Raw genomic sequence first — 26,085 nt, forward strand, 5'->3', positions numbered from 1 at the left:
AATTATCGTTAAAATAAAATAAAAAGTCTTCTATATGGTATAACCTGAACATTATAAAGTAATAAAAACACACAAAACATATGATATATATGTGTAACTAAGTTTGTCTTATAAACCACTGAAAGTTGACTATTTTATGCCTGATGACACAGTATAATATTATGGTATGAGTATGAAAACTCAAACAAAGGAATATAATGTTCGAAGAACAAATGTACATTTTGGTTAATATATTTAATATTTAATTAACGTTTAAATGGTTATTATCTTTAATACTACTCTTGATGTAAGCATAATATATTCTTGTTTCTTAAAATATCACTCACATGTTCGTTTTGTTTCTTCAATTTGCGTCTTAAAATCCAGAACAATCCAGTTATATTTTGATTTTTGGTAGGTATTTTGTAATTCTAGAATAAAGTTTTATTAAGCAAATAGGATATATCGTAAACATAAGAAAAATACTTTGTAATAGTATTTTCAAAGCAAGAAGAACTCCACTTCAAGAATGAAATTTTATTAAACGAACAGGGTATATCTAAACATACTTTATAGCGGTATTTTAAGGAAATATCAACGAAATGCACATGTTCAGTTTAAACTAAGCACAGCTGTTTAGGTCGAGCTTTCGTTAATCAACTGTCAATATCATCATTCAATTATTATATTATTAACAATATCTCCAATCATTATCAACTATCTGTCATAAACTTATTACAAAAATACATAATATTATGTTTTTACTTGTATTTACTATCAATAGTCTAAATTTATAAGTAAAAGTGACTCCATATTTGTGTGCAATATCAGCTAACGTGTTTGGTGCATAATGAAGTCGTTTAACTGTTTCGTGCAATGTCGACCACACCCACCGGGTTCGGCAACAGAGCAAGGAAAGCCAAATGACATGAAAAAGCAAAACTCTTTTTCATTTCGACCAATTATCTTCTGCGTACGCGCTCGTAAATAGCTACAATTAATGCGTACAATATGGCGCCATAAAAATGTCAGCAACAACGCTCCCTGACGATGGCCGTTCCTACCATTATCTCAATAAATCTCTCCGCGGGGAACGAGAACAATTTTGATTTACGCCGACTTGTCGTCCTTATTGCACCTTTATTTATTCGCCGTTTCAATTACTTACCGACTGTATCCGATTTCAGTAGCAAATCAAATTGAATTTTACTTTGCGAGTAACTAGAGTTGTAAAATATTCTTATCAAATGATATCTTTTACGTTATTTAATTTGTTATTCTATTTTTTAAATTAACTAATTATGGTATCTACCATTACCATTCAGTTGTACTATATCAAATTAACATTTATTTTTAATCGTTGTTATTTGATATTTTCTAGGTTTATTTCCTTCAAGTTTTTTAAGAAATAATAATTAGCGTTAAGAACTATCGACTGAAAACGACTATCAACTACTTTCAGTAACTACTTCTCTTCTTGTTCTACTATTTTCAGTCTGGACTAATTAATTCGATTGTTTCGCGATTGGTCGACTGAAACAGTAGTTTTAAACAGTTTTTGACGGTCTGCCTCTGTTCCGGTTTTATGTTTTGTTTCTGAAACGATTGCAAAAAACAATGTACATTGATCTAGCAATCTTTGAGAATTTTCATTATTTTTTATTGATGTAATAGGGTAAAAATGTAAAATAATTTCGACTGTATTTACCTCATCTTGCTAACTATTAGATTTCTTTTCTTTCGCGGTTTTTAAGCTTTTTAAATGTTAAAGCTTCTTTCATTGAAGCTTCAAACTTCGTTAAATAGTTGATAAATATTTATTAATAAAATACGATAAAAATATTTGGGAGTCAGTAGTCTTTACAACCATATCAAATATATTTTACATCATTCAAAATGAAATTGAACTTTGGAACATAATAGAATCCCGCATTTATCTCTCTCCTTTTCTTTCCCAAAATTAGTACGAAAAAAGATACGTAATTTCACTTATGGCGCAGTTAAAAAACACAAATTATATTGTCATTATTAGTTTTCAAATATTAAAATACGATAAAATATATAGGGGATCATTTAAAGTTAGTTATATAATAAACTGATCTCTACATAACATAGATCCAAGCAATTATCACCATCCTTTTCTCTCTCAAAAAATAATTTTATACGTCTCCGTCTGTATCACGATTAGAAAAACCAGTCAGTCGAATACTTTTTTAACTATCGACAGGACTGTTTTGCGATTATCGACTGTTTCGGCTGTTTTCAGCCGATAGTTCCCAACGCTAATTATGGCAAATATATAAATGTATTCTTTTCGAAATCTTAGTTATATCTTTAACTTCGGTTTTAAATTTATCATTTTAACACACGAATGCTACACAATCAACATTGCCAGTTCTAAAATTACTGTATTACTGAAATGTGTTTGTAACTTAACATATATGGATGGACAAATAATGGATAATAATGGGATGGATAATATGAACACATGACATGTAAACAACATTTATTTATTAATAAGGCGTTCAGTGACAATTTTCTGTTAAAGCAGCTACAATTTTTTGCAACAAGTTCAACAAGCTGCAACAAGTTTCAAAAATGACAAATTTTACTTTTGTTTGCGCCCTTGAAAGAATCACTTGAAGGCAAAATATTTGGAAGGAATAAAGAAGTAGAGGAGTATGTGCGCAATTTTACGAAGAAGGAATATTCAAGCTTCCAAATCGGTGGGAAAAAGGTGTAAAGCACGAAGGTGACATTGAAAATGTTTAGTTTGTGTATACCATTGTTCAATAAATCTATCTTACGATATTACCGTTTATATTTGATTCCTCCTCTTATGTTAGGGTCTAATGGTTGGGAAAATATTTCATGATATTCTGATTTTCTTCAAACTAACACTAACACTGAACCCGTTTGACTATGTGTACGCGCACATTATGGAATATGGTGGTGTTTGCTAGCAATACTCTAGTCATAGTAAGAACTACATCATTGGAGTTGTTGATTCGCTATAATCCGACCAGCGCAGTGCAGATCTGAATGAGAGATCTATCTGAATACGATGATATTATTACCCAAATCATAACTGATTCTCCCCCTGCTTGACTGTAGGAAGTAGGTAGTCTGGCTTCTTTTCTCCATACATACATACAAGATCTCCACACAGAATCATTTCTAGAAAACAATAAAAACGATGATTCATCGGGTCATACCACATTCTTCTAATAGTCACGTGTCCAGGTTTTATGCTCGTTGCATCACTTCTTTTACAGCTTGACGTTGGCTTTCGTTATGAAGGATTTCTCAATAACATCCCTTCAATGAATATTAGGTTTTGGAGCTTCCGCCGTAATGTTTTTGTCAAAATAGTATTACGTGAGTGTTCAGTTCTAATGTCACTATTACCGCGGAGGTATTATGTTGCCTGGTTACAATGCTTTTTAATATTGGTCGATTTGCGTCAACTTTGTTTTCGGCTCACTATTTCTTGTCGCCGATAATGATTTACCATGTCTTATGTATGTTGTAATTACCATGATCACTGACACTCTAGAAGTACTAAGCAGTTCAGCTGTTTTCATCACAGACGCTCCAGCTAACCGAACACCAACGGTTTGTCCTTATAGGAATGTTCATCTGGTCGGTCGGAATGTGTAGTTGTCGACACGATTGTTTGTCGGAAAATTCACTACTATATTTCTGGAAGAAATTCGCACGGGAACAGAAAACCATGGCTGAATAAAAACTCGTTTATTTCATGTGTTAAGTACTACATGTGGTCGACGGGAGAATGGACAGGATATTAGGTTAGGTTAAAAGAAGTACGGAAGCGATATGAAAGTGGTACTGTTACAATAGTTACAGAAAAGAGAAAGATTCGTCGTCGTGGTGATCATTTATAGCCGGGAACCGCATGGTACCAATCCACCGGCGTTGCCAGCCTTCGAACTTAATGTAGATGTAATAGTGGTAGCCTAAAGGGTTGTAGCGGTCACTACACCTCCTTCGAATTCTAAAATGTCACATAATTCAATCATCGCTTATTTTAAACATTTCAGAAGAAAGCGTATAATACACTGAAATATACCATACAAGATACCATGTCTTAATGTAGTTATAAGCGAGGAAACAATATATAGACCTCGCGTTATTTACATGGAAGTAGTATTACTAACAAGCAATATATGTACTGTCTTGCAGGGTGTTCATGTTATATTGCCTAACTCTATACATATGATTTTGTAAGTCTAAGTAACAAAAATAAACGTACATTTTTAAGCAATCATATATTTCGGCCAACCAAATATCACAAAGTTTAGTATATAATTTCACTTTAAATTTTTCAAAAGTCAAATTTTAACTTTTTAAACCATTTAATACTACTAATTTAATAAAATATTTCTTTGTGTGTCGAAGTATTATTGATATGAACTATCATCAGTAAATACAGATGAATTATAACAATTGAATCGTTTGATACATCATAGCTAATGGACCGCTAACTGCAAATAATTACTCTATCTGTTATCGACTGCTGTTAAACAATACATTTGTCACGCGATATCTAGTATTTAATTTGTTGATTAGAAAACTGCAAATGATTTTCAGCACTTATTGATCTAAGGACCGTTTATTCAAAAATTATATTAACGTTTCGGCCTATATTCGGTATGAATTTCTTGATGAACAATTATTCTTTTTAAATTAATAAGCGTAACAGATTCATTGAAGTATCGGACTGATTGCCGTTCACGTTTAACAAATAGATATCATCGATTTGTTTTTTCAATGTGTCAATTAGTAAGGCAATAATGATCATTTGAGCGTAGCTGTTATTTTGATACAATTATCAGATATGGCGTGTGAAGCAATACACAATATGAAAATTAGGAAGTAGTTTTCCGTATGATTTTAAACATTGAAATTGCAAATTAACAAACTGATTGTATATCTCGTTATCACCACCGTCATCAAAACAAATGATTCTGTCATATTAAGACATCAATAAAATTTCCATCCTTTTATTATACCGCCAGGTATTGTTTAAAGATTCTATTCGCTTATTATTGGTAAATCTATTATTTTCTTTTATTATTATTATGGCCCAATATTTAAGTGAAATAATATTTAATTTGTTACAATCATTCACCGGTTACATAATCCTTGAAGTTTCACTTGCGAAAATCCAACGATCAAATAAAATAATGGTATTATTTCACAGTATGCATATTAGTTAAAATACAAACAATACATTATATAATTGTATTATTGGTTAGTCTAAATTCTTTTACAGATTAATACAAGTATGTAGAAAAAAATTTTGGAAAATAAAAGATCACATTTTAATATTTTTCAAAAATAATGTTTAACAGGTCAATTGAAATGTCCCAGGCCTGACACATAGATGGCGCTACTAGAATTAAATTCATATTTTTTTTTGTTAGCCCTGACCCTCAAAAGATGTGTGTATAAATTTGACAGCTGTCCGATCTTTAGTTTGTGAATTATAGCATTTTGAGTGAAGTAACTTTTGTTATTGTTATAAAAATGGATTAAAAAAATTTCGCGTGTTGATAAAATATTGATTTTTGAAGGGAAAAAGTACAGTTGAAGCAAAAACTTGGCTTGATCCCGAGTTTCCGGAATTTGCCCCAGGAAAATCAACCGTCAAGGATTGGTATACTAAGTTTAAATGTGGTAAAATGAGCACCGAAGACGGTGAACGCAGTAGACGCCCAAAAGAGGTTGTTACCGACGAAAATATGATTTTGAATGACCGTGAATTGAAACTGAATGAAATAGCAGACGCTCTAAAGATATCAACTGAACGTATACGTATATATCATTCACGAATATTTGGGTGCGAGAAAGCTCTGTGCAAAGTGGGTACCGCGCGAGCTCACTTTTGACCAAAAACAACAAGAAGTTGTTGATTCTGAGTAGTGTTTGAAGATGATCAAGCGTAATAAAGCCGAGTTTTTGCGTCGATATGTGACAATGGATGAAACATGTCTCCATCATTTCACTCCGAAGTCCAATCGACAGTCATCCGAGTGGACTACAAACGATGAAACCGCTCCAAAGCGTGGGATAACGCGTGGACTATCTTGAAAAAAAAAGGACCATCAACAGTGACTATTCCATACCGCTATTGGACCGTTTGAAGGACGTAATCTCCGAAAAACGGCCGCATTTGAAGAAAAAGAAAGTTCTGCTTCACCAAGACAATGCACCGTGTTACAAGTCAGCGAAAACGATGGCAAAAATCCGTGAATTGAGCTTCGAATATCTTCCTCATCCACCGTATTCGCCAGATCTGGCCTCCAGTGACTATTACCTGTTCTCAGATCTTAAGAGAATGCTCGCTGGGAAGAAATTTTCGTCGAATGAAGAGGTGATCGCCGAAACTGAGCCCTATTTTGTAGCACAGAATAAATCGTGTTTTACTAAAGGCCGAGGACTTTTCAATTGATCTGTTGTGACCAAAAACAACTATTTATTATACGCAGTCAAATGGAGGAGGTAAATACAGAAATTCAGCAATCAATATTATATCTCCTCATCTGACTGCTTTTTTGAATTCGATATATAGTGGGTATTCCGTGTTTATTATTATTATTATAATTTATTAGAATTTATTCTATTTGAATAAGGTCTAACAATACTTTGAATTATCAGGCTTAGAATACTTTTTAGTCTTAAAAATAATGTCATAAGTATTTATTTAATTTTATGTGTCGGTTTTTGATAACTTTAACTGACTAATAAAAGTTGTGAATCTGTTTTAGTACTTTTACATAATAGAAACAATCTGAAGTGTAACTTCATAGTCGAATATTAATCAAGATCTCCTTGGTAGTAAAAATATTAATCATTAAATACAAAGCAAACATGTCATTGACAGGAGAGCAAAATTCACACATTTAAGCTATTTTTATTTTTTTCTATTAAATTATTGTGTTATTTTTCCCATTTTCAAAATTCGTATATCTTACAAGTATTTTATTAGGTGCTTGCTTGTATTATTATAATTTTCTTTCACTTTAAATGGGCGCTTATCAAATATTATCAATAATTCATAATATCAATTAATAATACATGTTCTTTTTAGTTGCAAATCTTTAGTCAATTCAGTAATACATTTTTTTTATCAATTCTGCATTCAGTATATTTTCTTATAAAATCTCATTGTCGTTGTCGATGCACCGTCTTTTATTGCCCAAGCCCGAATAAATTAGTTCCCTAAACTATACAAAAAGAAAAATATTACAATTTTCGTAAACTTAAATTTAAACGACTTGCTTAAATATAAATCATGGATCTATCGAACCATCTGCCAGACCAGATGGAAGTTTCTATTTCAAGAAATAGTTATCAGAAGTCCTGATGACTACTAATATATAATTTTCTATAGAAAATTATATATTAGTAATCATTAAAAATATGTGTGAAAATTATTCGGGAGTCGGAGGAAGCAATAAAATGAACTAAGCGAATATCTGCAAAGACTAAATTGATAATAAATATTTACTCCAATAAAATTAATTTAAAGAGCTCATATTGCTAAAACTGTAAAATTCTACTTAATTGAATTAATCAGAATTTAATACAAGACATGTATCAGGTGAATACTAATAGATATTTAAACTAGGGAGATAACTATATTCACCATCTATCAGTTCCATTAAGAGAATAGATAATTGCATTCTATTATAGGATCTATATATCTCTCATGCTAACAGTCTGTATTGTAGCAGTTAACTATAATGACGGAAATGTGCTAATAAAAGAGCAATTGTTCAGATAAAACGATAATCTAAATGGAAATATTAATTGTCTTGTTGCTTTACGTAACAATCCAACTGTTTTCATACATACATAATCCAGTAATTAGTAATTCCATAGTCATAATTGATATCACGTGGGTGCATTTTAACAAAATAATTTTAGAATTGGTTCATTAAGATAAGAATTTATATCTTGTATTAAAGTTATTATGTTCATTTTACAACGTATAAATATGCAACCAAAAAATATTACTGACATTACTGGCATATTAAGGAAACAATGAAACAATTTTTGAAACAGCGGTACAATAAAATAATAATTATTAACTTACTTTTTATTAATAAATGATATATAAGTATAATAGCAGGCATTTTCCGCTATACGCTATTTATAAATATTTATTGTTGTTTCTAATCTATTTAAGATATCTTAATTTAAGCTACTCCGGTTTAAGTTCACTAACTCTCTAGGACCTCCCTCCATTCCCTTGGATCCGCATTTAATGGTATATGCCGCAGCATCCCTAGTTAGTAGATCTTCTGGGCGTTCGACCTTGATTTCTCCCGACCTCGCTTTTTTATCATAGTTACTTTTTTAAACTTATACTTAAGTTATACTTTAAGAATACCCTTTAAATTAAAACTATTGGTTTTTATTTACACTTCATTGTTCACGTATTCTAGCACGATCACTAGCTTGTTTTCGGTACTATTTTTCTATGGTACCGCACTCATACTCAAATTTGCGTATTGTCTGTTTTCTTTTTCAATCTTGCCTTCAGTTGGCCTTCAAAAAATCAATAAGGAACTCACTAAGAAAAACAAAACAACAAAAATACGTTTCAAAATAAAATATGTACATAATAATCATTGTAATTACAAAATAAAAATAAACAAAAACCTTATTTAACCTATCTACTACACGTATTTTATGTTCTACTATATACACACAATTTAGCTTAATACCTAAACCTATTTATCTATTTACAATATTATTTTAACTATTACCAACTGATCAGTTTGAAGTCGGTACCGAGCAACAAATTAGATTTGTTTTGTTCGTAATTTAATTTTATGTATATGTCACCACATTTTATTATTAGTTTTGTATTATTTGAGCTCGACTCGGGCTCGACTTCAAACCGAGATATTAAAGGACTTACTTAAGTATTTTAAAAATAATATGTAACAAACACAAAAATATTATTCTGAATACAGTTGCGAAGTTATGCATAATCTACAGATTATTTTTGGACGTATTATCTCGGCAGGAAATTGTCATTATGGTTTTTTCTAAGAAACGTGACTAAGAATCGTGAATAATATGTAACTAAATATGTTAGAGGCTCAAAAAGAAATGATGGATATATGTTTGTATATTACTTGGGATGCACTAAGACATATAGATAGCTAAAACGGTTAATTAGAATAATTGGAAAGTAAGTTGTGGGATGTTGTAAGCTCAGGATGGTGTTCTCTATGTTTGATAGCTTTAGCACCTGCTGATTAGATGGTGCCTTTTTACTTAAGGTAAGGATTTAATTATTTTTTAGACTACACTTGTTGGGTACTCATTCAAGAAGCGGTAAAACGCATTGAATACGACTTCACTTTTACTTTTTCTATGTAAGTTTTTGCTGATTCCACATGTTCCAATATCTTTTAACATTCTTAGTCATATCGTGAGAATTTTTATTTCAGTAATACTTATAGCAATCTTCCATGACAGTTTCGTCTATTATGAGCCTCGAAATGTTCAACATTGCGTTCTTTATCAACAGTACTATACTATCACCATTTAAAATAAAAACATAAAAAAGGAAAGGATATAAACATTGCTAGATGCTAAAGAAAGGTTAAGAATCCCGTCCATGATATTTTTCTTAAAAAACTACTGTAAATCTACATCTACATGATCCGGCATCCCAGATGAAAAATACATTGCGAGAGCGATTGAAAAGTTCACTGCATCTAGACGCACGAAACCAATATATAAAAATACGCATATTCGCGTTTACTAATCGAAGTTTTTTATGAGAATGCCACACGGAATCTTGCCCAACCCATTAACCGCGCTTCCATCGCATCAACAACCAATAAAATCCACCAACTGACGAGGTTCCCCGTTGAATTATTTATTCAATATTCGTGCGGATCCTTCGTGTCCGATTTAACGAAATCGATTTAACGCCGAATGATTAACATGATTCTTGCATACCGCTGCCAAATAACAAATTTAAATGCATTAAAAAGCTTTTTCGAGCGAAATCAATTCCCATGCATTCGATGGGATGGAAAAACGCGATATCAGTATATCACGATAAATTCTGATCCCTACCAAATGACAAATAACAGAATATTTTTTTTGTAAAATTACAATAAGGGTATTGAGTAGGAAACTACATTAAATGTTAAGCATTTTGCTTACATATATTTTAATCGCCTTAGAAAAACATTTATTAAAAAAATTGCAGTATATCAAGCCTATTTATTAAATTTAAAGGATTTGCAACAGATGGCGTTACTGTGTATTAAATCACATCGAATGCATTTGTAACGAACTTCATGTTGAAGCATCATTGACTGGCTTAAGTATTTATTATTTCGTCAAAATGTGAACAAAACACTTTTTCACACCGAAGACAATAAGATTTCTGGACTGATAAAAATTTGAAGACAAGGATTAGAAGGCATTACTCAATGAAATCATCTAAGAGTATCACTATCGACTAGAATTGATTTGTTTGAGGTAAGCACTCCGCGAAAATCAAACGAAAATACAACAATTGTTCATAATGACAACGCTCGACCACATATTGCAAAACCGGTGAAGGAACACTTAGTAACATTAAAATGGGAAGCTCTAAGCCTTGCTCATTGTGATTACCACTTGTTTCGATATATGAGCAGTGACCTGTCTGAGCAGCGCTTCACTTCTTATGAGATTCCAAGAAATGGATCGATTCTTGGATAGCCTCAAAACATCGTTCTTTCAAGATGGAATCCGTAAATTGCCTGAAATGTGAAAGAAACAGTGGCTATTGATAAATAAAATACATTGTATCGATTTTTGACAATCATTATGGTAACATGACAGTTCCGTCTCGAAAGATCAATTTGGTTTGGCAGCGACCCCATCGATCAATTATCGCACTTCTTCAGAATATCGAAACCGTGTGCCAGCCAAGCCATGCTGCGATCTAAACAAGTGGCGATCAGAAGGCGCTATGTCTCATGATTAGGTTTTATACAACAAAACTTCGAACAACAACAATGTATTGTCAGTACACATCTACAGAAATAGCTTCATTCGGTTTAGGAGATCGTAATACACTAGATCTTGATGATCCCACTATATGTAGATCAATACTTTATGGTAATGAATATTCCTCTTCGATGTTGATATAGATGACACATCCCGCATTTCATTGCCAATCTGAATAATCTACGGAAAACTCTTCTGTTTTAACTGCTAAGCATTGAAATCGCAATGTTGGAATAGTTCGAATTGGTATTTTCAGTTAGTATGGTAACCATTTTATCTCATTTTGGATTTTTCCTGTAGCATGTAAACGTCTGGAAACAGTTCATTGATCAGCTGCTAAGCTCCACTTTTATTCAATCCTTGAAATCAAAACTGACAGTTAGGATATGAGTGAGCAACATCACCTAAGGTTGTAAAAGTGTTTGGTAAACTTGGGCAGCAGATTTATTTCAATCAAACTACAAAAGTAGTGAATGTCAAAAATACAATTTTGATCATTCTACAACTAGTGTCCATAAAACTTAATTATATTTAATAATGCTAAATCGAAAAATGTCATTTTATGTAGAGAAATGACAAAGCCATCGAATTTAAACAGTCTAGGTTGTTTAAAAATTGTTGTTTTTTTTGAACAATTACAATTGAAATTACAATCAAAAAATTGTTAAATTTTTTAAATATTAATCAAACAGGTTATTTAGTTTTTTTGGGTATAATGCATTTATCTTGGAATCTATAAATTCTTGGAATAATCTCTGTATTAGCACTTTTATTCAATTATAGTACCGGATAAAAAAGATTTCCCGAGAATGACTTTTTGAGTTTGAGGAGTAACGGGGCAAAATTAGGTGAATAGAAAGGACACTATATAAGAATAACATGAGTTGATTTTTGAAGAACAACTCGAAGAAGCAAGCATAATACTCAATATTTCTTATTGACACTTGAGTCCGCCAAATATAAATTTATGATAAACAACCCTGTGAATTTCTACATCTTACTATTTTTTAGAGTAGTATGTCGAGTAAGTTTATCTTAACGAAAAATTCAATAGATAAGATTTATGTAACACGCATATCGAGATAATATTTTTGTTTTCGTGAATATCTTGAACAGATATATTTGTTATTTCTTCTTAATGGTTGCATAACCGATGCAAGACTATTTAATGTAATTTATCATATCTTTATACTTCCGATCATATTTATGTTATTCAACTGATTCAACATCAATAGCCAGTCCAACGGAACTAAATCAGCTGAATAAAACAGCTGTGGAATATGATTTGATTTATTTTTATTAAGAATTCGCGAATAATCAATTCTGTATGAGTCAAGTCATTATTTTCATGAGAAGAAGAATAAATTCGCCATCTTGAAATGAAATAGTGCACATAAATAAGGCATAAATAATACTAAAATAAGGTTCCTTGTTGATATAATAAGAAAAAGTATTACCTGGTGGAAAAAAATAACAACAAATAACAGCACGATTTTCAAATCTTCTTAATCATAGTAGTATTTTTATTTGAAAACTAATAACCATTAGCAAAGTCAAAGTCATTGTCAACTATGTAAGTATTCATAACATAATGAGTTGTTCTATTCGTAAGTTTAATATGATAATCTTCTGACATTAAAATTCACCAATGTTTTACTATTTTGACTTGAACCTATAACTCATTGTATTCCGAAACACACAAGTGCTATTAGAATTTTAATCAGGCAATAGCCATGACACAGGAGAAAGGACAAATAATCATTTTTGTAACAATCTCAAATATCGTCATCAAGGTCAAGTAATGATAAGGACGATATTTTTAAAGCATATGTCTACTTTTTTATTTTAGTTTAGAACTAGAGGATTCTGGACAGACAATTTTTGTTTTATTCGATTCCATTTAATTACTATTTAGAATATTAGACAATTTAAAAGGATCAAAATTGTTTAATTTAATAACAAAATGAAATAAAAAAATTGAATTACTAAAAGATCCGAAATAAATGTACCTTTTTAATGAATATATACTCTTTATATCAAATTGAATCAATTTCCTTTTTTATTGATCTAACAATATCCATATTGTCCATTAATTGGAATAATTTGATCTTTCCCCAGTTTCCCTTGACCTACAGTTATTTTGGCGATTGCCAGATCTGTATAAAATTCAACTATATACCTTAACATTCATCCAAAAAAGTCCATGCGTTACTCAGAGCCCCATGGTTTATGAGGAACGTCAATACACACCTCGAATCAGGCATCCCCTTTGTAAAAAATTTCATAAACATATCCAGTGTGAGGTTCTCCATTGAAACCTTAGAACACCAACCGGTAGTAAACAAACTACGACAGTCCCAGTCCTAACCCAGGGTCTCTGCCGCCTGCAAAACAACTATACCCCGAACCTGAAGCGACATCAGCCGAAGACCATTTGGTTTTAGCTTATCAATCTAGTAGACGAAAAGAAAAACCTTAATATTCTCCAAGTATTATAACAGGTCAATTGAAAAGTCCCCGACCTGACACATAGGTGGCGCTACTAGAATTAAATCCATCTGTTTTTTAGTTACCCTAGCTTTTAAAAGATGGGTGTATAAATTTAACAGCTGTTGGATCATTGGTTTGTGAATTATAGCATTTTGAGGGAACTAACTTTTGTTATTGTGAAAAAATGGATAAAAATAATTTCGCTTATTGATAAAATATTGCTTTTTGAAGGGAAAAAATACAGTTGAAGCAAAAACATTTAAAAAATTCACAAATAGATTTTGAATGACCGTAAATTGAAACTGAATGAAATAGCACATACCCTAAAGATATCAACTGAACGTGTACATTTATCATTCATGAATATTTGGGTATGAGAAAGCTTTGTGCAAAGTGGGTGCCGCGCGAACTCACTTTTGACTAAAAACACTTTTGAGTTTTTGCGTCGATATGTGACAATAGATGAAACTCCATTATTTCACTCCGAAGTCCAATCGACAGTTATCCGAGTGGACTGCACACGACAAACCCGCTCCAAAGCATGGGAAAACGTAACAGGCCTTGAAAAAGGAAGAACCATCAACAGCGACTATTACATAGTGTTATTGGACCGTTTGTAGGACGAAATTGCCGAAAATGCAACCTATTTGAAGAAAAATAAAATGCTGCTTCACCAAGAAAACTCACCGTGTCAAAAAAATCCATGAATTGGGCTTTGAATTGCTTCCTCATCCACCGTATTCTTCATATTGGGCCCCCAGCGACTATTTCCAGTTCTCAAGTCTCAAAAGAATGCTCACTGGGAAGAAATTTTCGTTGAATGAAGAGGTGATCGACGAAACTGAGGCCTATTTTGAATCGAAGGACAAATCGTGCTACAAATATGATATCGAAAAGTTGGAAGGTCGCTATAATCAGTGTATCACCTCTGAAGGGAATTATGTTGAATAAAAATAAAACTAATTTTTACAAAAAAATGTGTTTTGCTATGGTAGGCCGGGGAGTAGGCTTAAGTAAGTAATTAATATTTTTACTGTCATATTTCTTGGATTTTAAAGATACATAGAGAATTAAACATTTCGAATACTTAAATATTTCTTTGTTTTATATAGATTCAAATACTGTAACTTTTAGAACTTCTATATCCGAGGCAATCTTTAATTATCAGAATGCCATTACACAATTAATGTCATTAATCCATTTGCTGTTAAAGGATATTTTTAGATTATTATTATATGAACCGGCTTTCATTGTACAATTAAATTTTAACTATTTTTAGATACATTATGAAGTATTTGTAATAATTTTAATTTGAACTAGTATTTTATTTTTATGTATAGGTTTTAATTTTTTTAAGATATGTAATGATTATACTTCTCAAACAAAACAAAGAGACCTCGCTTGTTAAATACCAATTGATGAATGTAACAAGTTCATTTGTAGATCATTAATATACTAAAGGAAGGTATGGTGAAAGATGGCTATTAATTGCAAATGCATCTGAGTTTTCATAAAAGAGGCGTTAATCGTGATCATGTATACACGTATCCTTGTTGTCATCAAAACGATTTTACAAACCTTATTAAATGCTTGGCAACTGTATAATCGTGTCAAGTAAATTTAATTAATGGATATGTTGGATAATGTTAGATCAGTAAAAGATGACAGTTGCTCAGTTTAGAGTAATCTGTAAGTGTTGATTGAAATTTTTAGTATTATTTAATTAATACATTGTTACTAGTCGTTCTAACCTACAATTTGTATTTATGATGACTTAAAACTAGGTATATAACTAGGAGGACCCATGGGCCCTATCTCAGTCTTTGGTGAAATAATGTTTATACATGTCACTGCTGTATTTTTTAATATATGCACCTCACTACCCAACATTACACAAGATCAGATGGTTTTATTCTTTTGAGTCTGTGTCCTGTTCTGGTGGTATCCAATAGTTGTAATATTTCAATATTCGTGTGAGAATGAAGTCTTTCCTCATGCCTCCTTGCAATTCTTTTGATTTCTTGACTGACTGTGGACATCTGAAGGCCTCGATGTAGGTAATCAGTCCTATAGTATTTGGGTGCACCCACAATACCTCGCAGGACTTTGTTCTAAAAAAACTGTATTTTATTTATGTTACTCTTTGCAGAACATCCCCATAATTGAACTCCGTATATCCATATAGGTTTCAATATTTGCTTATATAATAACAATTTATTATGTACTGACAATTGTGATTTTCTTCCAATTAGCCAGTACATTTTCCTACATATGAATTCCAGTTCTTGATTCCGAGATATTTAGCGTTGTTGCTATATGGAATGATAGTATTATTTAATGTTATTGGTGCTTGTACGGTCTGTTTATAGGTGAACTGAACATGTACAGATTTACTTTCATTAATTTTTATTTTCCAAACTTGTGTCCAATTATTTATATTGTACAAGTGATGCCCGTTGTAATTTTCGTGAGGCTTCTTGACTATTGTCTCCGACAGCTATAATCGCAGTATCATCAGCAAATGTAGCCATCGTGATATTTTTCATTTGTGGTATATCACAAGTGTAAAGTAGATAAAGCATTGATCCCAGTACACTTCCTTGTGGTACACCTGCTTTAGCTCCTTTTATTGTAGAGTAAGCATCTTCTTGTTTGACTCTAAACATTCTGGTTGTAATGTATGGTTTTAATAGTTCGTTGTGTTGTTTTGGTAGCATTTTTTGTATTTTATGAACAAGGCCTTCATGCCGTGTTAATTGAAATCATATTTTTTATGGTGCAGTGTTTTATTAAGAACTATTGAAAAACTTGAATATTATTATGTTTTATGACTTGAAGATATTCATAAATTAATCACTATGAGAAGTTTTTTTTAAAGATATGTTGACAAAGAACTTTTTTAATGTAATTCATTCATTCAGTAGGATTTAGAGTAACTGTTGAGGCTTTTATAAAAAATAATATAAATTAAAGCGTCATAATTTTCCTCTAATATTCAATGTATATCACTCATGTCTCATGACTATGTCAACTTGTATATTAACAGAGTACAATTGGTGGCAAGGCAATGGACATCTATAGTTGTATGAAATATATGAGGAGCATGCTCCTTGAGTGATGACGTATGAAAGAATTGACACACAAGGCGAAAACAAACCAGAGATGTGTGAATTTTAGTCAAGAGACGTCGAAAGCTTTGTTTACTCACTAGCTTTTTTCAGTGCTGAATCCGTATGCCGCCTGAAAAATGAATCAAAGAGATAATAACAAACAATGAATTACGTCGAAAAAAACAAACTTTAACAATTTCCCTGAATTAATCATTAAAGTCACAAAAACACTCAAAATTTATTTGTAGATCCTAAGATATTCGATATTGGATCATTTTGTTTGTCTTTTTTTTTCTTAAAAAAATATTTTGAAAGGGAAATTACTCAATGTTAATTCATTAATAAAGTAGTCCTGAATGAATAATCCACTAATGCGCATATTTTCGTTGTTAAACTATAAATACAATTTTCGATTTAGAGTTTTTCAAATTGATTTATTACTTTCCAGTTAATGCAACAACACACTGATAATAATAATTAGATTTTTGTGTTTTGTATGTTTGTTTACCATTTAGACGAAACAATTAAAAGGCCATAACATTTATAAATGGAATACATATCAGAAAATTTTCAATTATCACAATACCATTACGACTAAGGTTATTTTTAGAGCATTATTACATTAATTTGTTTTCATTTTACAGGTAAATTACTATCCAAATAATTGTGCTTTTATACGGATTTGATTTTTTATACATATATACTATTGTTATAATTAGACTTTTCTAACCTGTGAGATCCCGATAAAACGATTGAGAGATTCTATGTTTAAAACCTGATAAGTAAATAGTAGTCGTTTACTATTTACTATCTGTAATACCACTGTTATCATTCTTATTATTTAGGGATACCTTTTATATTTCAGAGTTACAATCAAATTCAATTAGTATAAATATGAAACTTAATTGTCTAAATACATTTTCAAAACGCTTTTTCTATTTTGAAATAGACATCCAGATAGCCAAAATGCATATCGTAATGAACGAAAAAAAAAACTTACTGCGATATATTTGTCACGCTTTAAGAAGTTTTAGTAATTTGTTGTAATTTTTTTTCAGTGCTGAATCCGTATGCCGCCTGGAAAATGAATCAAAGAGATAATAACAAACAATGAATTACGTCGAAAAAAACAAACTTTAACAATTTCCCTGAATTAATCATTAAAGTCACAAAAACACTCAAAACTTATTTGTAGATCCTAAGATATTCGATATTGGATCATTTTGTTTGTCTTTTTTTTTCTTAAAAAAATATTTTGAAAGGGATATTACTCAAAGTTATTTCATTAATAAAGTAGTCCTGAATGAATAATTCACTAATGCGCATATTTTCGTTGTTAAACTATAAATACAATTTTCTATTTAGAGTTTTTCAAATTGATTTATTACTTTCCAGTTAATGCAACAACACACTGATAATAATAATTAGATTTTTGTGTTTTGTATGTTTGTTTACCATTTAGACGAAACAATTAAAAGGCCGTAACATTTATAAATGGAATACATATCAGAAAATTTTCAATTACACAATAACATTACGACTAAGGTTATTTTTAGAGCATTATTACATTAATTTGTTTTCATTTTACAGGTAAATTACTATCCAAATAATTGTGCTTTTATACGGATTTGATTTTTTATACATATATACTATTGTTATAATTAGACTTTTCTAACCTGTGAGATCTCGATAAAACGATTGATAGATTCAATGTTTAAAACCTGATAAGTAAATAGTAGTCATTTACTATTTACTATCTGTAATACCACTGTTATCATTCTTATTATTTAGGGATACTTTTTATATTTTAGAGTTACAATCAAATTCAATTATTATAAATATGAAACTTAATTGTCTAAATACATTTTCAAAACGCTTTTTCTATTTTGATTTAGACATCGAGATAGCCAAAATGCATATCGTAATGAACGAAAAAATAAACTTACTGCGATATATTTGTCACGCTTTAAGAAGTTTTAGTGATTTGTTTTCATTCTTAACCAAATGAAAATTATATTATCACTTCCAGAGTGTTGATTTTTGCAACTAAACAGACTCCGCGTTTTATAAAACATCATTTGGTAGAGTGTTTGTTTAGATTGGCACTACTTGTACGTTTAGTGCAACTAACATTTGGTGTTATATATGTTCGAAATTGCGTAAATATTGAGTTAAAATAGACATGTGCAATCTAGAAAACGTTTTTACTCAAGATGATTTTATTCTTAGCCAAGTACTTAAAGCATTTTACTGATATAAAACCAAACTTATATCTACATTTTCAATATTATAATTTTGTTTATGTCGCTTAAAGTGGTACAAAACCACATATTTGATAAATATTAAACACATTTTGATTGAAAAATATCTGTATTATAATTTTATTTGATTCATAAGCTGTGTTCTTATGATATACAAATAACTTTAAGGTATTAAGGTATTTTCTTGTAATTTTAAGCTTTTAATCGGAGAAATTAGTAAAATATATTTTATTCAAAGTATTGGCCATCGTTAGCTATTATTTTTTTTAACATTTACTCGCATTTTGAAGAAACAATTGGTGGAACAGAAGAAAAAAAAAGATGTTAATTGCTAATTCACATTCATGATCAAATTCAAATGTCATTTAAACTTGTGCGGTCTTACTATATGACGTTTCAAACCAGACAATATGACATTATTTAATTGCTTAATTTCTTTTGTTTACTAAGGGAGACTTATTTTGTACACGGAATGGTTTTTGTATATCTTGTATAATATTTGTTTGTTATCATCATACCTCATATTTTGATCTAAATCAGTAAATTAAACCATCCTACTGAAGATCTACTACTTACTACTAATGAGTGGTATTAATCCAGAATAATAGTAAATTAAATATAAGAAAAACAACACAAAATAATGCATAAGTAGGAGCTAACATGTATCCAAATACACATAAACATTTTTGAATATACCATATAACACATTGATTAAAGATAATTTTAAATTGAATTGAATAAATATTTTAAAAATAAACTCTACAATATTTATGTACTTTTTACTCATTTTGGCAATGATAATTTATACATTTTAAATTAACATTTAATTAATATAGGTTATTTATACTACCCAGTTAAGTGTTTATGCCTCAAGCTTGTTATCGTTTTCAATCAGAAGTTGAACGACTACAGTCTTTTTTTGGTAATTATTGTTATTAAAAACTTTTAAGTTGTATTTTTAATTGAATTCATTGATAATAATATTTGAATAATGATTATTTATATATTCTAGGTATAATGTTGTTTTTTTTCTTGTAACTGGTAGTCTAGATTATTTGATTTTTCAGATACTGTGTGACACAGTAATAATCGATGTGATGTAAGTACTCCATTACCTCTACTGATACCGCTTATTTTTTAACAATTCTAGTTAAATTTAATTAGACAATGGGTAATGAATAGATAATTCTAATGAATACTTTGGCGCCACATAATATAAGACCGAAATTAATTTTGTGTTATTTCCTTTGACAATATACAATTTACAGTACGTTATTTATAGTAAGTTACGCTATTTATTTTAAGTTCCTCAAAATGAATTTAAATTCATAATTGGGGATTATTCTAAAATCTTATAAATTTTAAGTCACAATGCCAGAATAGTTACTTATTGTGTATTTAAAGTAAAAAGTATAACAAATCACTGTATTAATTCTAATAAACATTATCTATTTGTAGATTTGTACTATTTATTGTTTTACAATAACTGAAGATTAGCAGATTACTAACTTTTAAGTCAAATATTATAAAAATAGCAAACAACACTTGTGATAATAGGAAATGTCATAAGGAGTTGTTTTAGTTATAGTTATTCATATTTTATTTTAATACAAATATGTTGAATATTAATATCAAAGAAATATTTTATTGTTAGCAATTTGTAATATTACTCTATGTTCGGCTGTAATGATTTCTCCGTCAATTGTTGGCCGATTTTAAAAATTTACTATTCTTTTTTTATTCGAAAGAGTGCACTTCCGAGGTGGTCTCATTGGAATCATATCAGGATATGTTGGGGGAAGGGGGAAATCAAGGGAAATGCTCAAATTTTAAATCCATATACAATGTTTTCACATATTTTTTATCTATAATAATCAGATATTTGGGTATAATGTTATTGCTGAGCTGATGTGACGGAAAATCGGAGGTCGTTCAGTGCAAGAGCCATTCAGTTTGCTTTTTAAACACTAATTATATCATATAATACGTCGTAGAAATATTGTAGACAACTGCTTCCATGGTGTAATATTTAAAGCGTTTAGTTCCTAAACGGAGTTCGCAGGTTCGATTCCTGGCGGGAAACAATAACTTTTTGTTGTTGTTTAGTTAGATCATTTGTCAAATCACCTAGGCTAGTTAGCGGACACCCCGGGGCCTGAAGCGTTCCTTATCTTCAATCATTGTTTCTTTATTCCTATTTTTCCTTATACGTTCTGCACCTTTTCTAGGCCTACCCATTGTAATATTAAATAAAATAACTTCGTAATTTATTGAATGAATATCTAACATTAAAAAGAGAAAAATAATATTTTTAACAAAAAAATTGAAACGACATCAAAAAATAAATGAGGAACTCTCAAAAATTTTAAAAATAAGCAAATTTGTATAAATTTTTAACACCAAAAAAAAACCGTTTTAAAATAAAATATGTACATCACAATCGTTTTAATAACTAAATACAAATAACTAAAATCCTTATTTAATATTATATATATTATTATATTATTATTTTATATTCTACTATATACAATTTAACCCTACCTAACTGATCACTGATCAAGTCGGTGCCGAGCCTAAACAATATAAAAATAATATAATTTTGTGACATATACAAAAAATTTAATTAGCAACAAAACAAATCTAAATTAAAATCAGGTTTTTGGTTATTTTTATTTAGTTATTACAACAATTATGATGTACATATTTTATTTTAAAACGGTTTTTTGTGCTAAATATCTAGGTTTGATTATTTTTTACCTTTTACTAAGTTCCTTATTTATTTTCTGAGTCGGTTCAATTTTTTTGTTAAAACTATTTTTTCATTCATCGCCACGAGAGTTAAGTTGGCAGTGCAATGAACCAAATCTTTAAGATCATTATTAATATTAGTAAAGAACATTTTTATTTTTAATCGCCATAACACGTATGCTGGTTATTTAGCGACACCAAACATCAGCCCTAGCGGGATTCAAGGATGAATTAGTTTACTTATTAATTTGGTTATTGAATTAGCAAAAAAATATTATCAAGATTCAGGATATAAAGACATAACCAGAATCCCCGAATTAGAACACCTCTAATTATACCATATGTACTCTTCAACACCTTTCTTTTTTATTAAATACAATATTTCAAGAATATTATGTCAAAGATAATTTATTTTCTTATTAGCGTCAATAAATACAAGCACTTACGTGCTAATAAATTTTCATTTTTTATGTCTCTGATAATATGAAAAAATTGATTGTTTTGTGGTTTATGTGGCATGTTGCTATCTCTGTTTAAACCACAGTTGGTCGAACCCTAACTTATCTAATAACAACCACAATCAGTTCGTGACTGCGGTGCACTGCATTTATCACAATAATAATTCTAGTCAATAAAGCCAATATACACGATTCAGTAACTTGAAATATTATATCAAGCGTTTCCGAAAAAGCAGTTTCGAGAGAAAGGCGTTTGTAATTTGAAAAATTCTCTGAAGGGCATTCTCAATGGGTCAAGCTTCGAAAATATCTTTTTTTTTAATTTCTATTCTAGTATATGGGATATTGTAAACCAGAATATATACATCCACTATACTACCTGTTTTTAATAAACTTAATATAACATATTTATTCATAATAGAATGATTCTTTCGATTATTTGATAAAATAAAATTGTAAACCAACGGGACGCCCGTCTGCCACTTTTAATACTATATTACATATTACTACCATAATTAAAAAACAGGATTTATTGTAATACTCTGATAAATCACATTCGAAATCACCTACAAACGAAATAAAATATATCGGTAAAATTCGCACATCTGAGTGGCTTGAAGGGGATCAGCAATTATCGTTATCAAAAATCATAACAATTTAATGAAAATCGATAAAAATTCAATATCTATTACATTCGTGATTAGGTAAGATCGAAACAATGACTGACGATTAAAATAATCGCGCGACAATGTCTACTTCTAGCATTCAATTGTAATGGTTTTTTTTACTAGTTCCAGTGCGATAGTATAAGTTTCGAAATCACTAGTGACTAGAAAGTAATCATGGACATTAAAATCAACTAAAATGAGCTGCTACAGTTTCGTGAATAAACTTGTGCATCGATCGAAAAAAATGTCTCCTCGCGAAGTGGAAATTATACAAAGCTATAAACTGATACTGGACGAGAAAAACAAAGAACTGCTGAAGAAAGACGAGTATATTGGACAGTTGGAGAGACGACTAGAAGATAAAGAATTACAAATTAAATACCTACAAAATGAAATCGATAAGTTCAGGCAGGTGGTGAGGCCTATTACTCAAAAGATCATCACTAAACAAATATCTCTTGGTGATGATACATGGTTTAATAATAACAATGAACAGTCGCAAGTGAGTAAGAATAAGGTGAATCTGACGCAGACGCCAGAACCTCGGATAAAACGGGAAGGTATCAGTGCTGAACCGGTGAATGTGAACAAGAACGAGTTACAAATTACGAAAATACCGAAGACTGTACGGTAAGTTATTCTTATTTTTATTGCACATTTTTTTAAACAGTGGGTAATCTAAGTCATAAACTGAATTAGATTACGCTAACTGAATTATAACCTGACATATACACAATAACAGATCAATTGAAAAGTCCCCGGCCTACCGTAGTAAAACACATTTTTTGGCAAAATTACCATTTTTTGGCATTTTATTCAACATAATTCCCTTCAAGGGTGATAAACTGATTATAGCGACCCTTCAAGTTTTCGATACCATTTTCGTAGTATGATTTGTACAAGCCTCAGTTTCGGCGATCACCTCTTCATTTAACGAAAATTTCTTCCCAGCGAGCATTCTTTTCAGATCTGAGAATAGGAAATAGTCGTTGGGGAGCCAGATCTGGAAAATACGGTGGATGAGGAAGCAATTCGAAGCCCAATTGATTGGATTTTTGATACGGTGCATTGTCTTGGTGAAGCAGCACTTTATTTTTGTTTTTCAAATGCGGCCGTTTTCCGACGATTTCGTGCTTCAAACGGTCCAATAAGGCTATGTAATAGTCGTCGTTTCTTTTGTTGATGGTCCTTCCTTTTTCAAGGTAGTCAATGAAAATTATTCCATGCGCATCCCAAAATACAGACGCCATAGCTTGCCAGCCTACTGTTGCATTTTCCCACGCTTTGGAGCGGGTTCATCGAGCGTGAGCTCGAGCTTCACCCGCTTTGCACAGAGCTTTCTCATACCCAAGTATTTGTGAATGATTTAATCTACACATTCAATTGATATCTTTAGAGTGTCTGCTATTTCATTCAGTTTCAATTTACGGTCATTCAAAATCATTTTGTGGATTTTTTTAATGTTTTCGTCGGTAACAACCTCTTTTGGGCGTTCACCGTCTTCGATGATCATTTCATCACGTCTAAACTAAGCGTACCAATTCTTGATGGTTGATTTTCCTGGGGCAGTTTCCGGTAACACGGCATCAAGCCAGGTTTTTGTTTCAACTGTATGTTTTCTGTTCAAAAAGCAATAATTTATCGACACTCTAAATTCCTTTTTATCCATTTTTCTCCCAATAACAAAAGTTGCTTCACTCAAAATGCTATAATTCACAAACTAATGATTCGACAGCTGTCAAATTTATACATCTATTGAGGGTTAGGGCTAACTAAAAAGCATATGGATTTAGTTCTAGTAGCGCCATCTATATGTCAAGTAGGAGACTTCTCAATTGATCTGTTATTAACCCATTTCTTTTCAAAAATAAAAATTGTGAAATATTATGGTATTTTGTCATCAATTTCACTTTGAATTAATTGAAATAACATTATAAATATTAAAAACCAGCAGTATGTGTTGCCATCTTCACCAAACATAATGTTTCGCTGGCGCAACGTTGCGAGTTTCCTGGTAATAAAGTAAGAACATTTTGATATTTCGAACACATGCTTCTATTTGCTCAGAATGTACAAAAAAGTGTTGATTATATGAAAAAAATTGTCCAAAGTTGATGACATCACTCATGAAATTAGGAAAAACACTCTGTGTGAAGGTGAACCTGCTATTTCTTGCATATGTAGATCGCCGGGCTTTAACAAATCTTGTATCTCTTCCTTGTATTTTCTTCATTGCGGATTATATTATGACCAATTGTATGCTCCTTAATTGCTCCTGGCAATCTGTTTCTGCTGGGGCGTCCAAGGTTGGTGTTTTTACTCTGAGCTTTGTGGTTTTCCTCCAGTTCAAATTCTTCTTCAGTAGAATAATAATAATAGAACTTGTTACCAGTTGGTACATTTTCCAGGCATTGACAATAGCACTGTCAATTCCATTGGAGAATAATAGCCACCACCATTTTTGCCTGTAATTCTGATTCTATAGTTTGTAATGGCATTGTCATGCAAATGTACACCTCCCATGCCGTGGTTGTATTGGTGGATAACGTTTGGTTGAGGAACTATGTTGTGCTTCTTTTCCTTCCGGTTTTCTCTCACTGTACCAGCTCCAAAGAATTTCATTTCAGATATCAAAGTAAGAAGGTTGTGAAGAATTTAAAAAAATATGGTATGATTTTCGGAATCATGAGCAACTTTTAACAAGTTTGTTACAACCCTTTCACCTAAACCCAGGTTTTCATTAATCTTCTATGAAGTTGATCAAACTGATGCACATATCCTCCATCTGAGCCTATACGCCACAGTTTGAATCCAAACCTTACTGGTTTCCTTCATATGAACATATTAGCAGAATGACGTCCAAAATATGGCACCATCTCTTGATCAATCGATATCTTATACCAAACTGCATGAACCCTTTATTTAGTTCATTGAAAAAAGGTCTTAGCTTGGAAACTTATTAGATTTGTCCAACTTGCCATTACCAGAAATATGAATGTACTTTTTATTTATCAAATATATTCCGTGGCATTGTTTTGCGTATGAGAGGGATCCCTTTATCTCCATCTAAATTCCAGTAAAATATTGTTTGAGGGGGGAGAAAATATAAGGGTATCAATAAATGTTTTCAAGTCAGCACGTGATATAGCAAATTTGTGGTTGTTTTTATATTGAGCATATGCCATTGAAAACTCTACTATTTCGTCCCGAATTGGTTTGTCTAAGAAAAGTTCAAACATTTGTATTGGTGTCAAATTCCCAAAGTTATTCTGTATTTCTTCGACACATTTGGCTTCACAGTTTTTAGTAATCTCTA

The 26,085-nt window shown here is 31.0% G+C and overlaps 1 protein-coding gene across 2 annotated transcripts in view; it reads left to right on the top strand.

The window, feature by feature from the left end:
- LOC143198976 (cGMP-dependent protein kinase, isozyme 2 forms cD4/T1/T3A/T3B) overlaps positions 1-26,085 on the top strand; it is a 355,938-nt gene that overhangs the window by 178,118 nt on the left and 151,735 nt on the right. The window contains exon 2 of one of the 2 annotated variants that reach the window (XM_076408694.1): positions 22,893-23,399. The exons of the other annotated variant lie outside the window; for it this stretch is intronic. Within the exon in view, the coding sequence (XP_076264809.1) occupies positions 22,966-23,399 (434 nt within the window). The 5' untranslated portion in view covers positions 22,893-22,965. The remainder of the gene's footprint in view (positions 1-22,892; positions 23,400-26,085) is intronic. 2 annotated transcript variants of the gene reach the window in all.

Source organism: Rhynchophorus ferrugineus, unplaced genomic scaffold (assembly GCF_030347505.1).
Source record: "Rhynchophorus ferrugineus isolate W39M unplaced genomic scaffold, kcgeb_rfMv2 rfM1, whole genome shotgun sequence".
NCBI lineage: Eukaryota > Metazoa > Arthropoda > Insecta > Coleoptera > Curculionidae > Rhynchophorus > Rhynchophorus ferrugineus.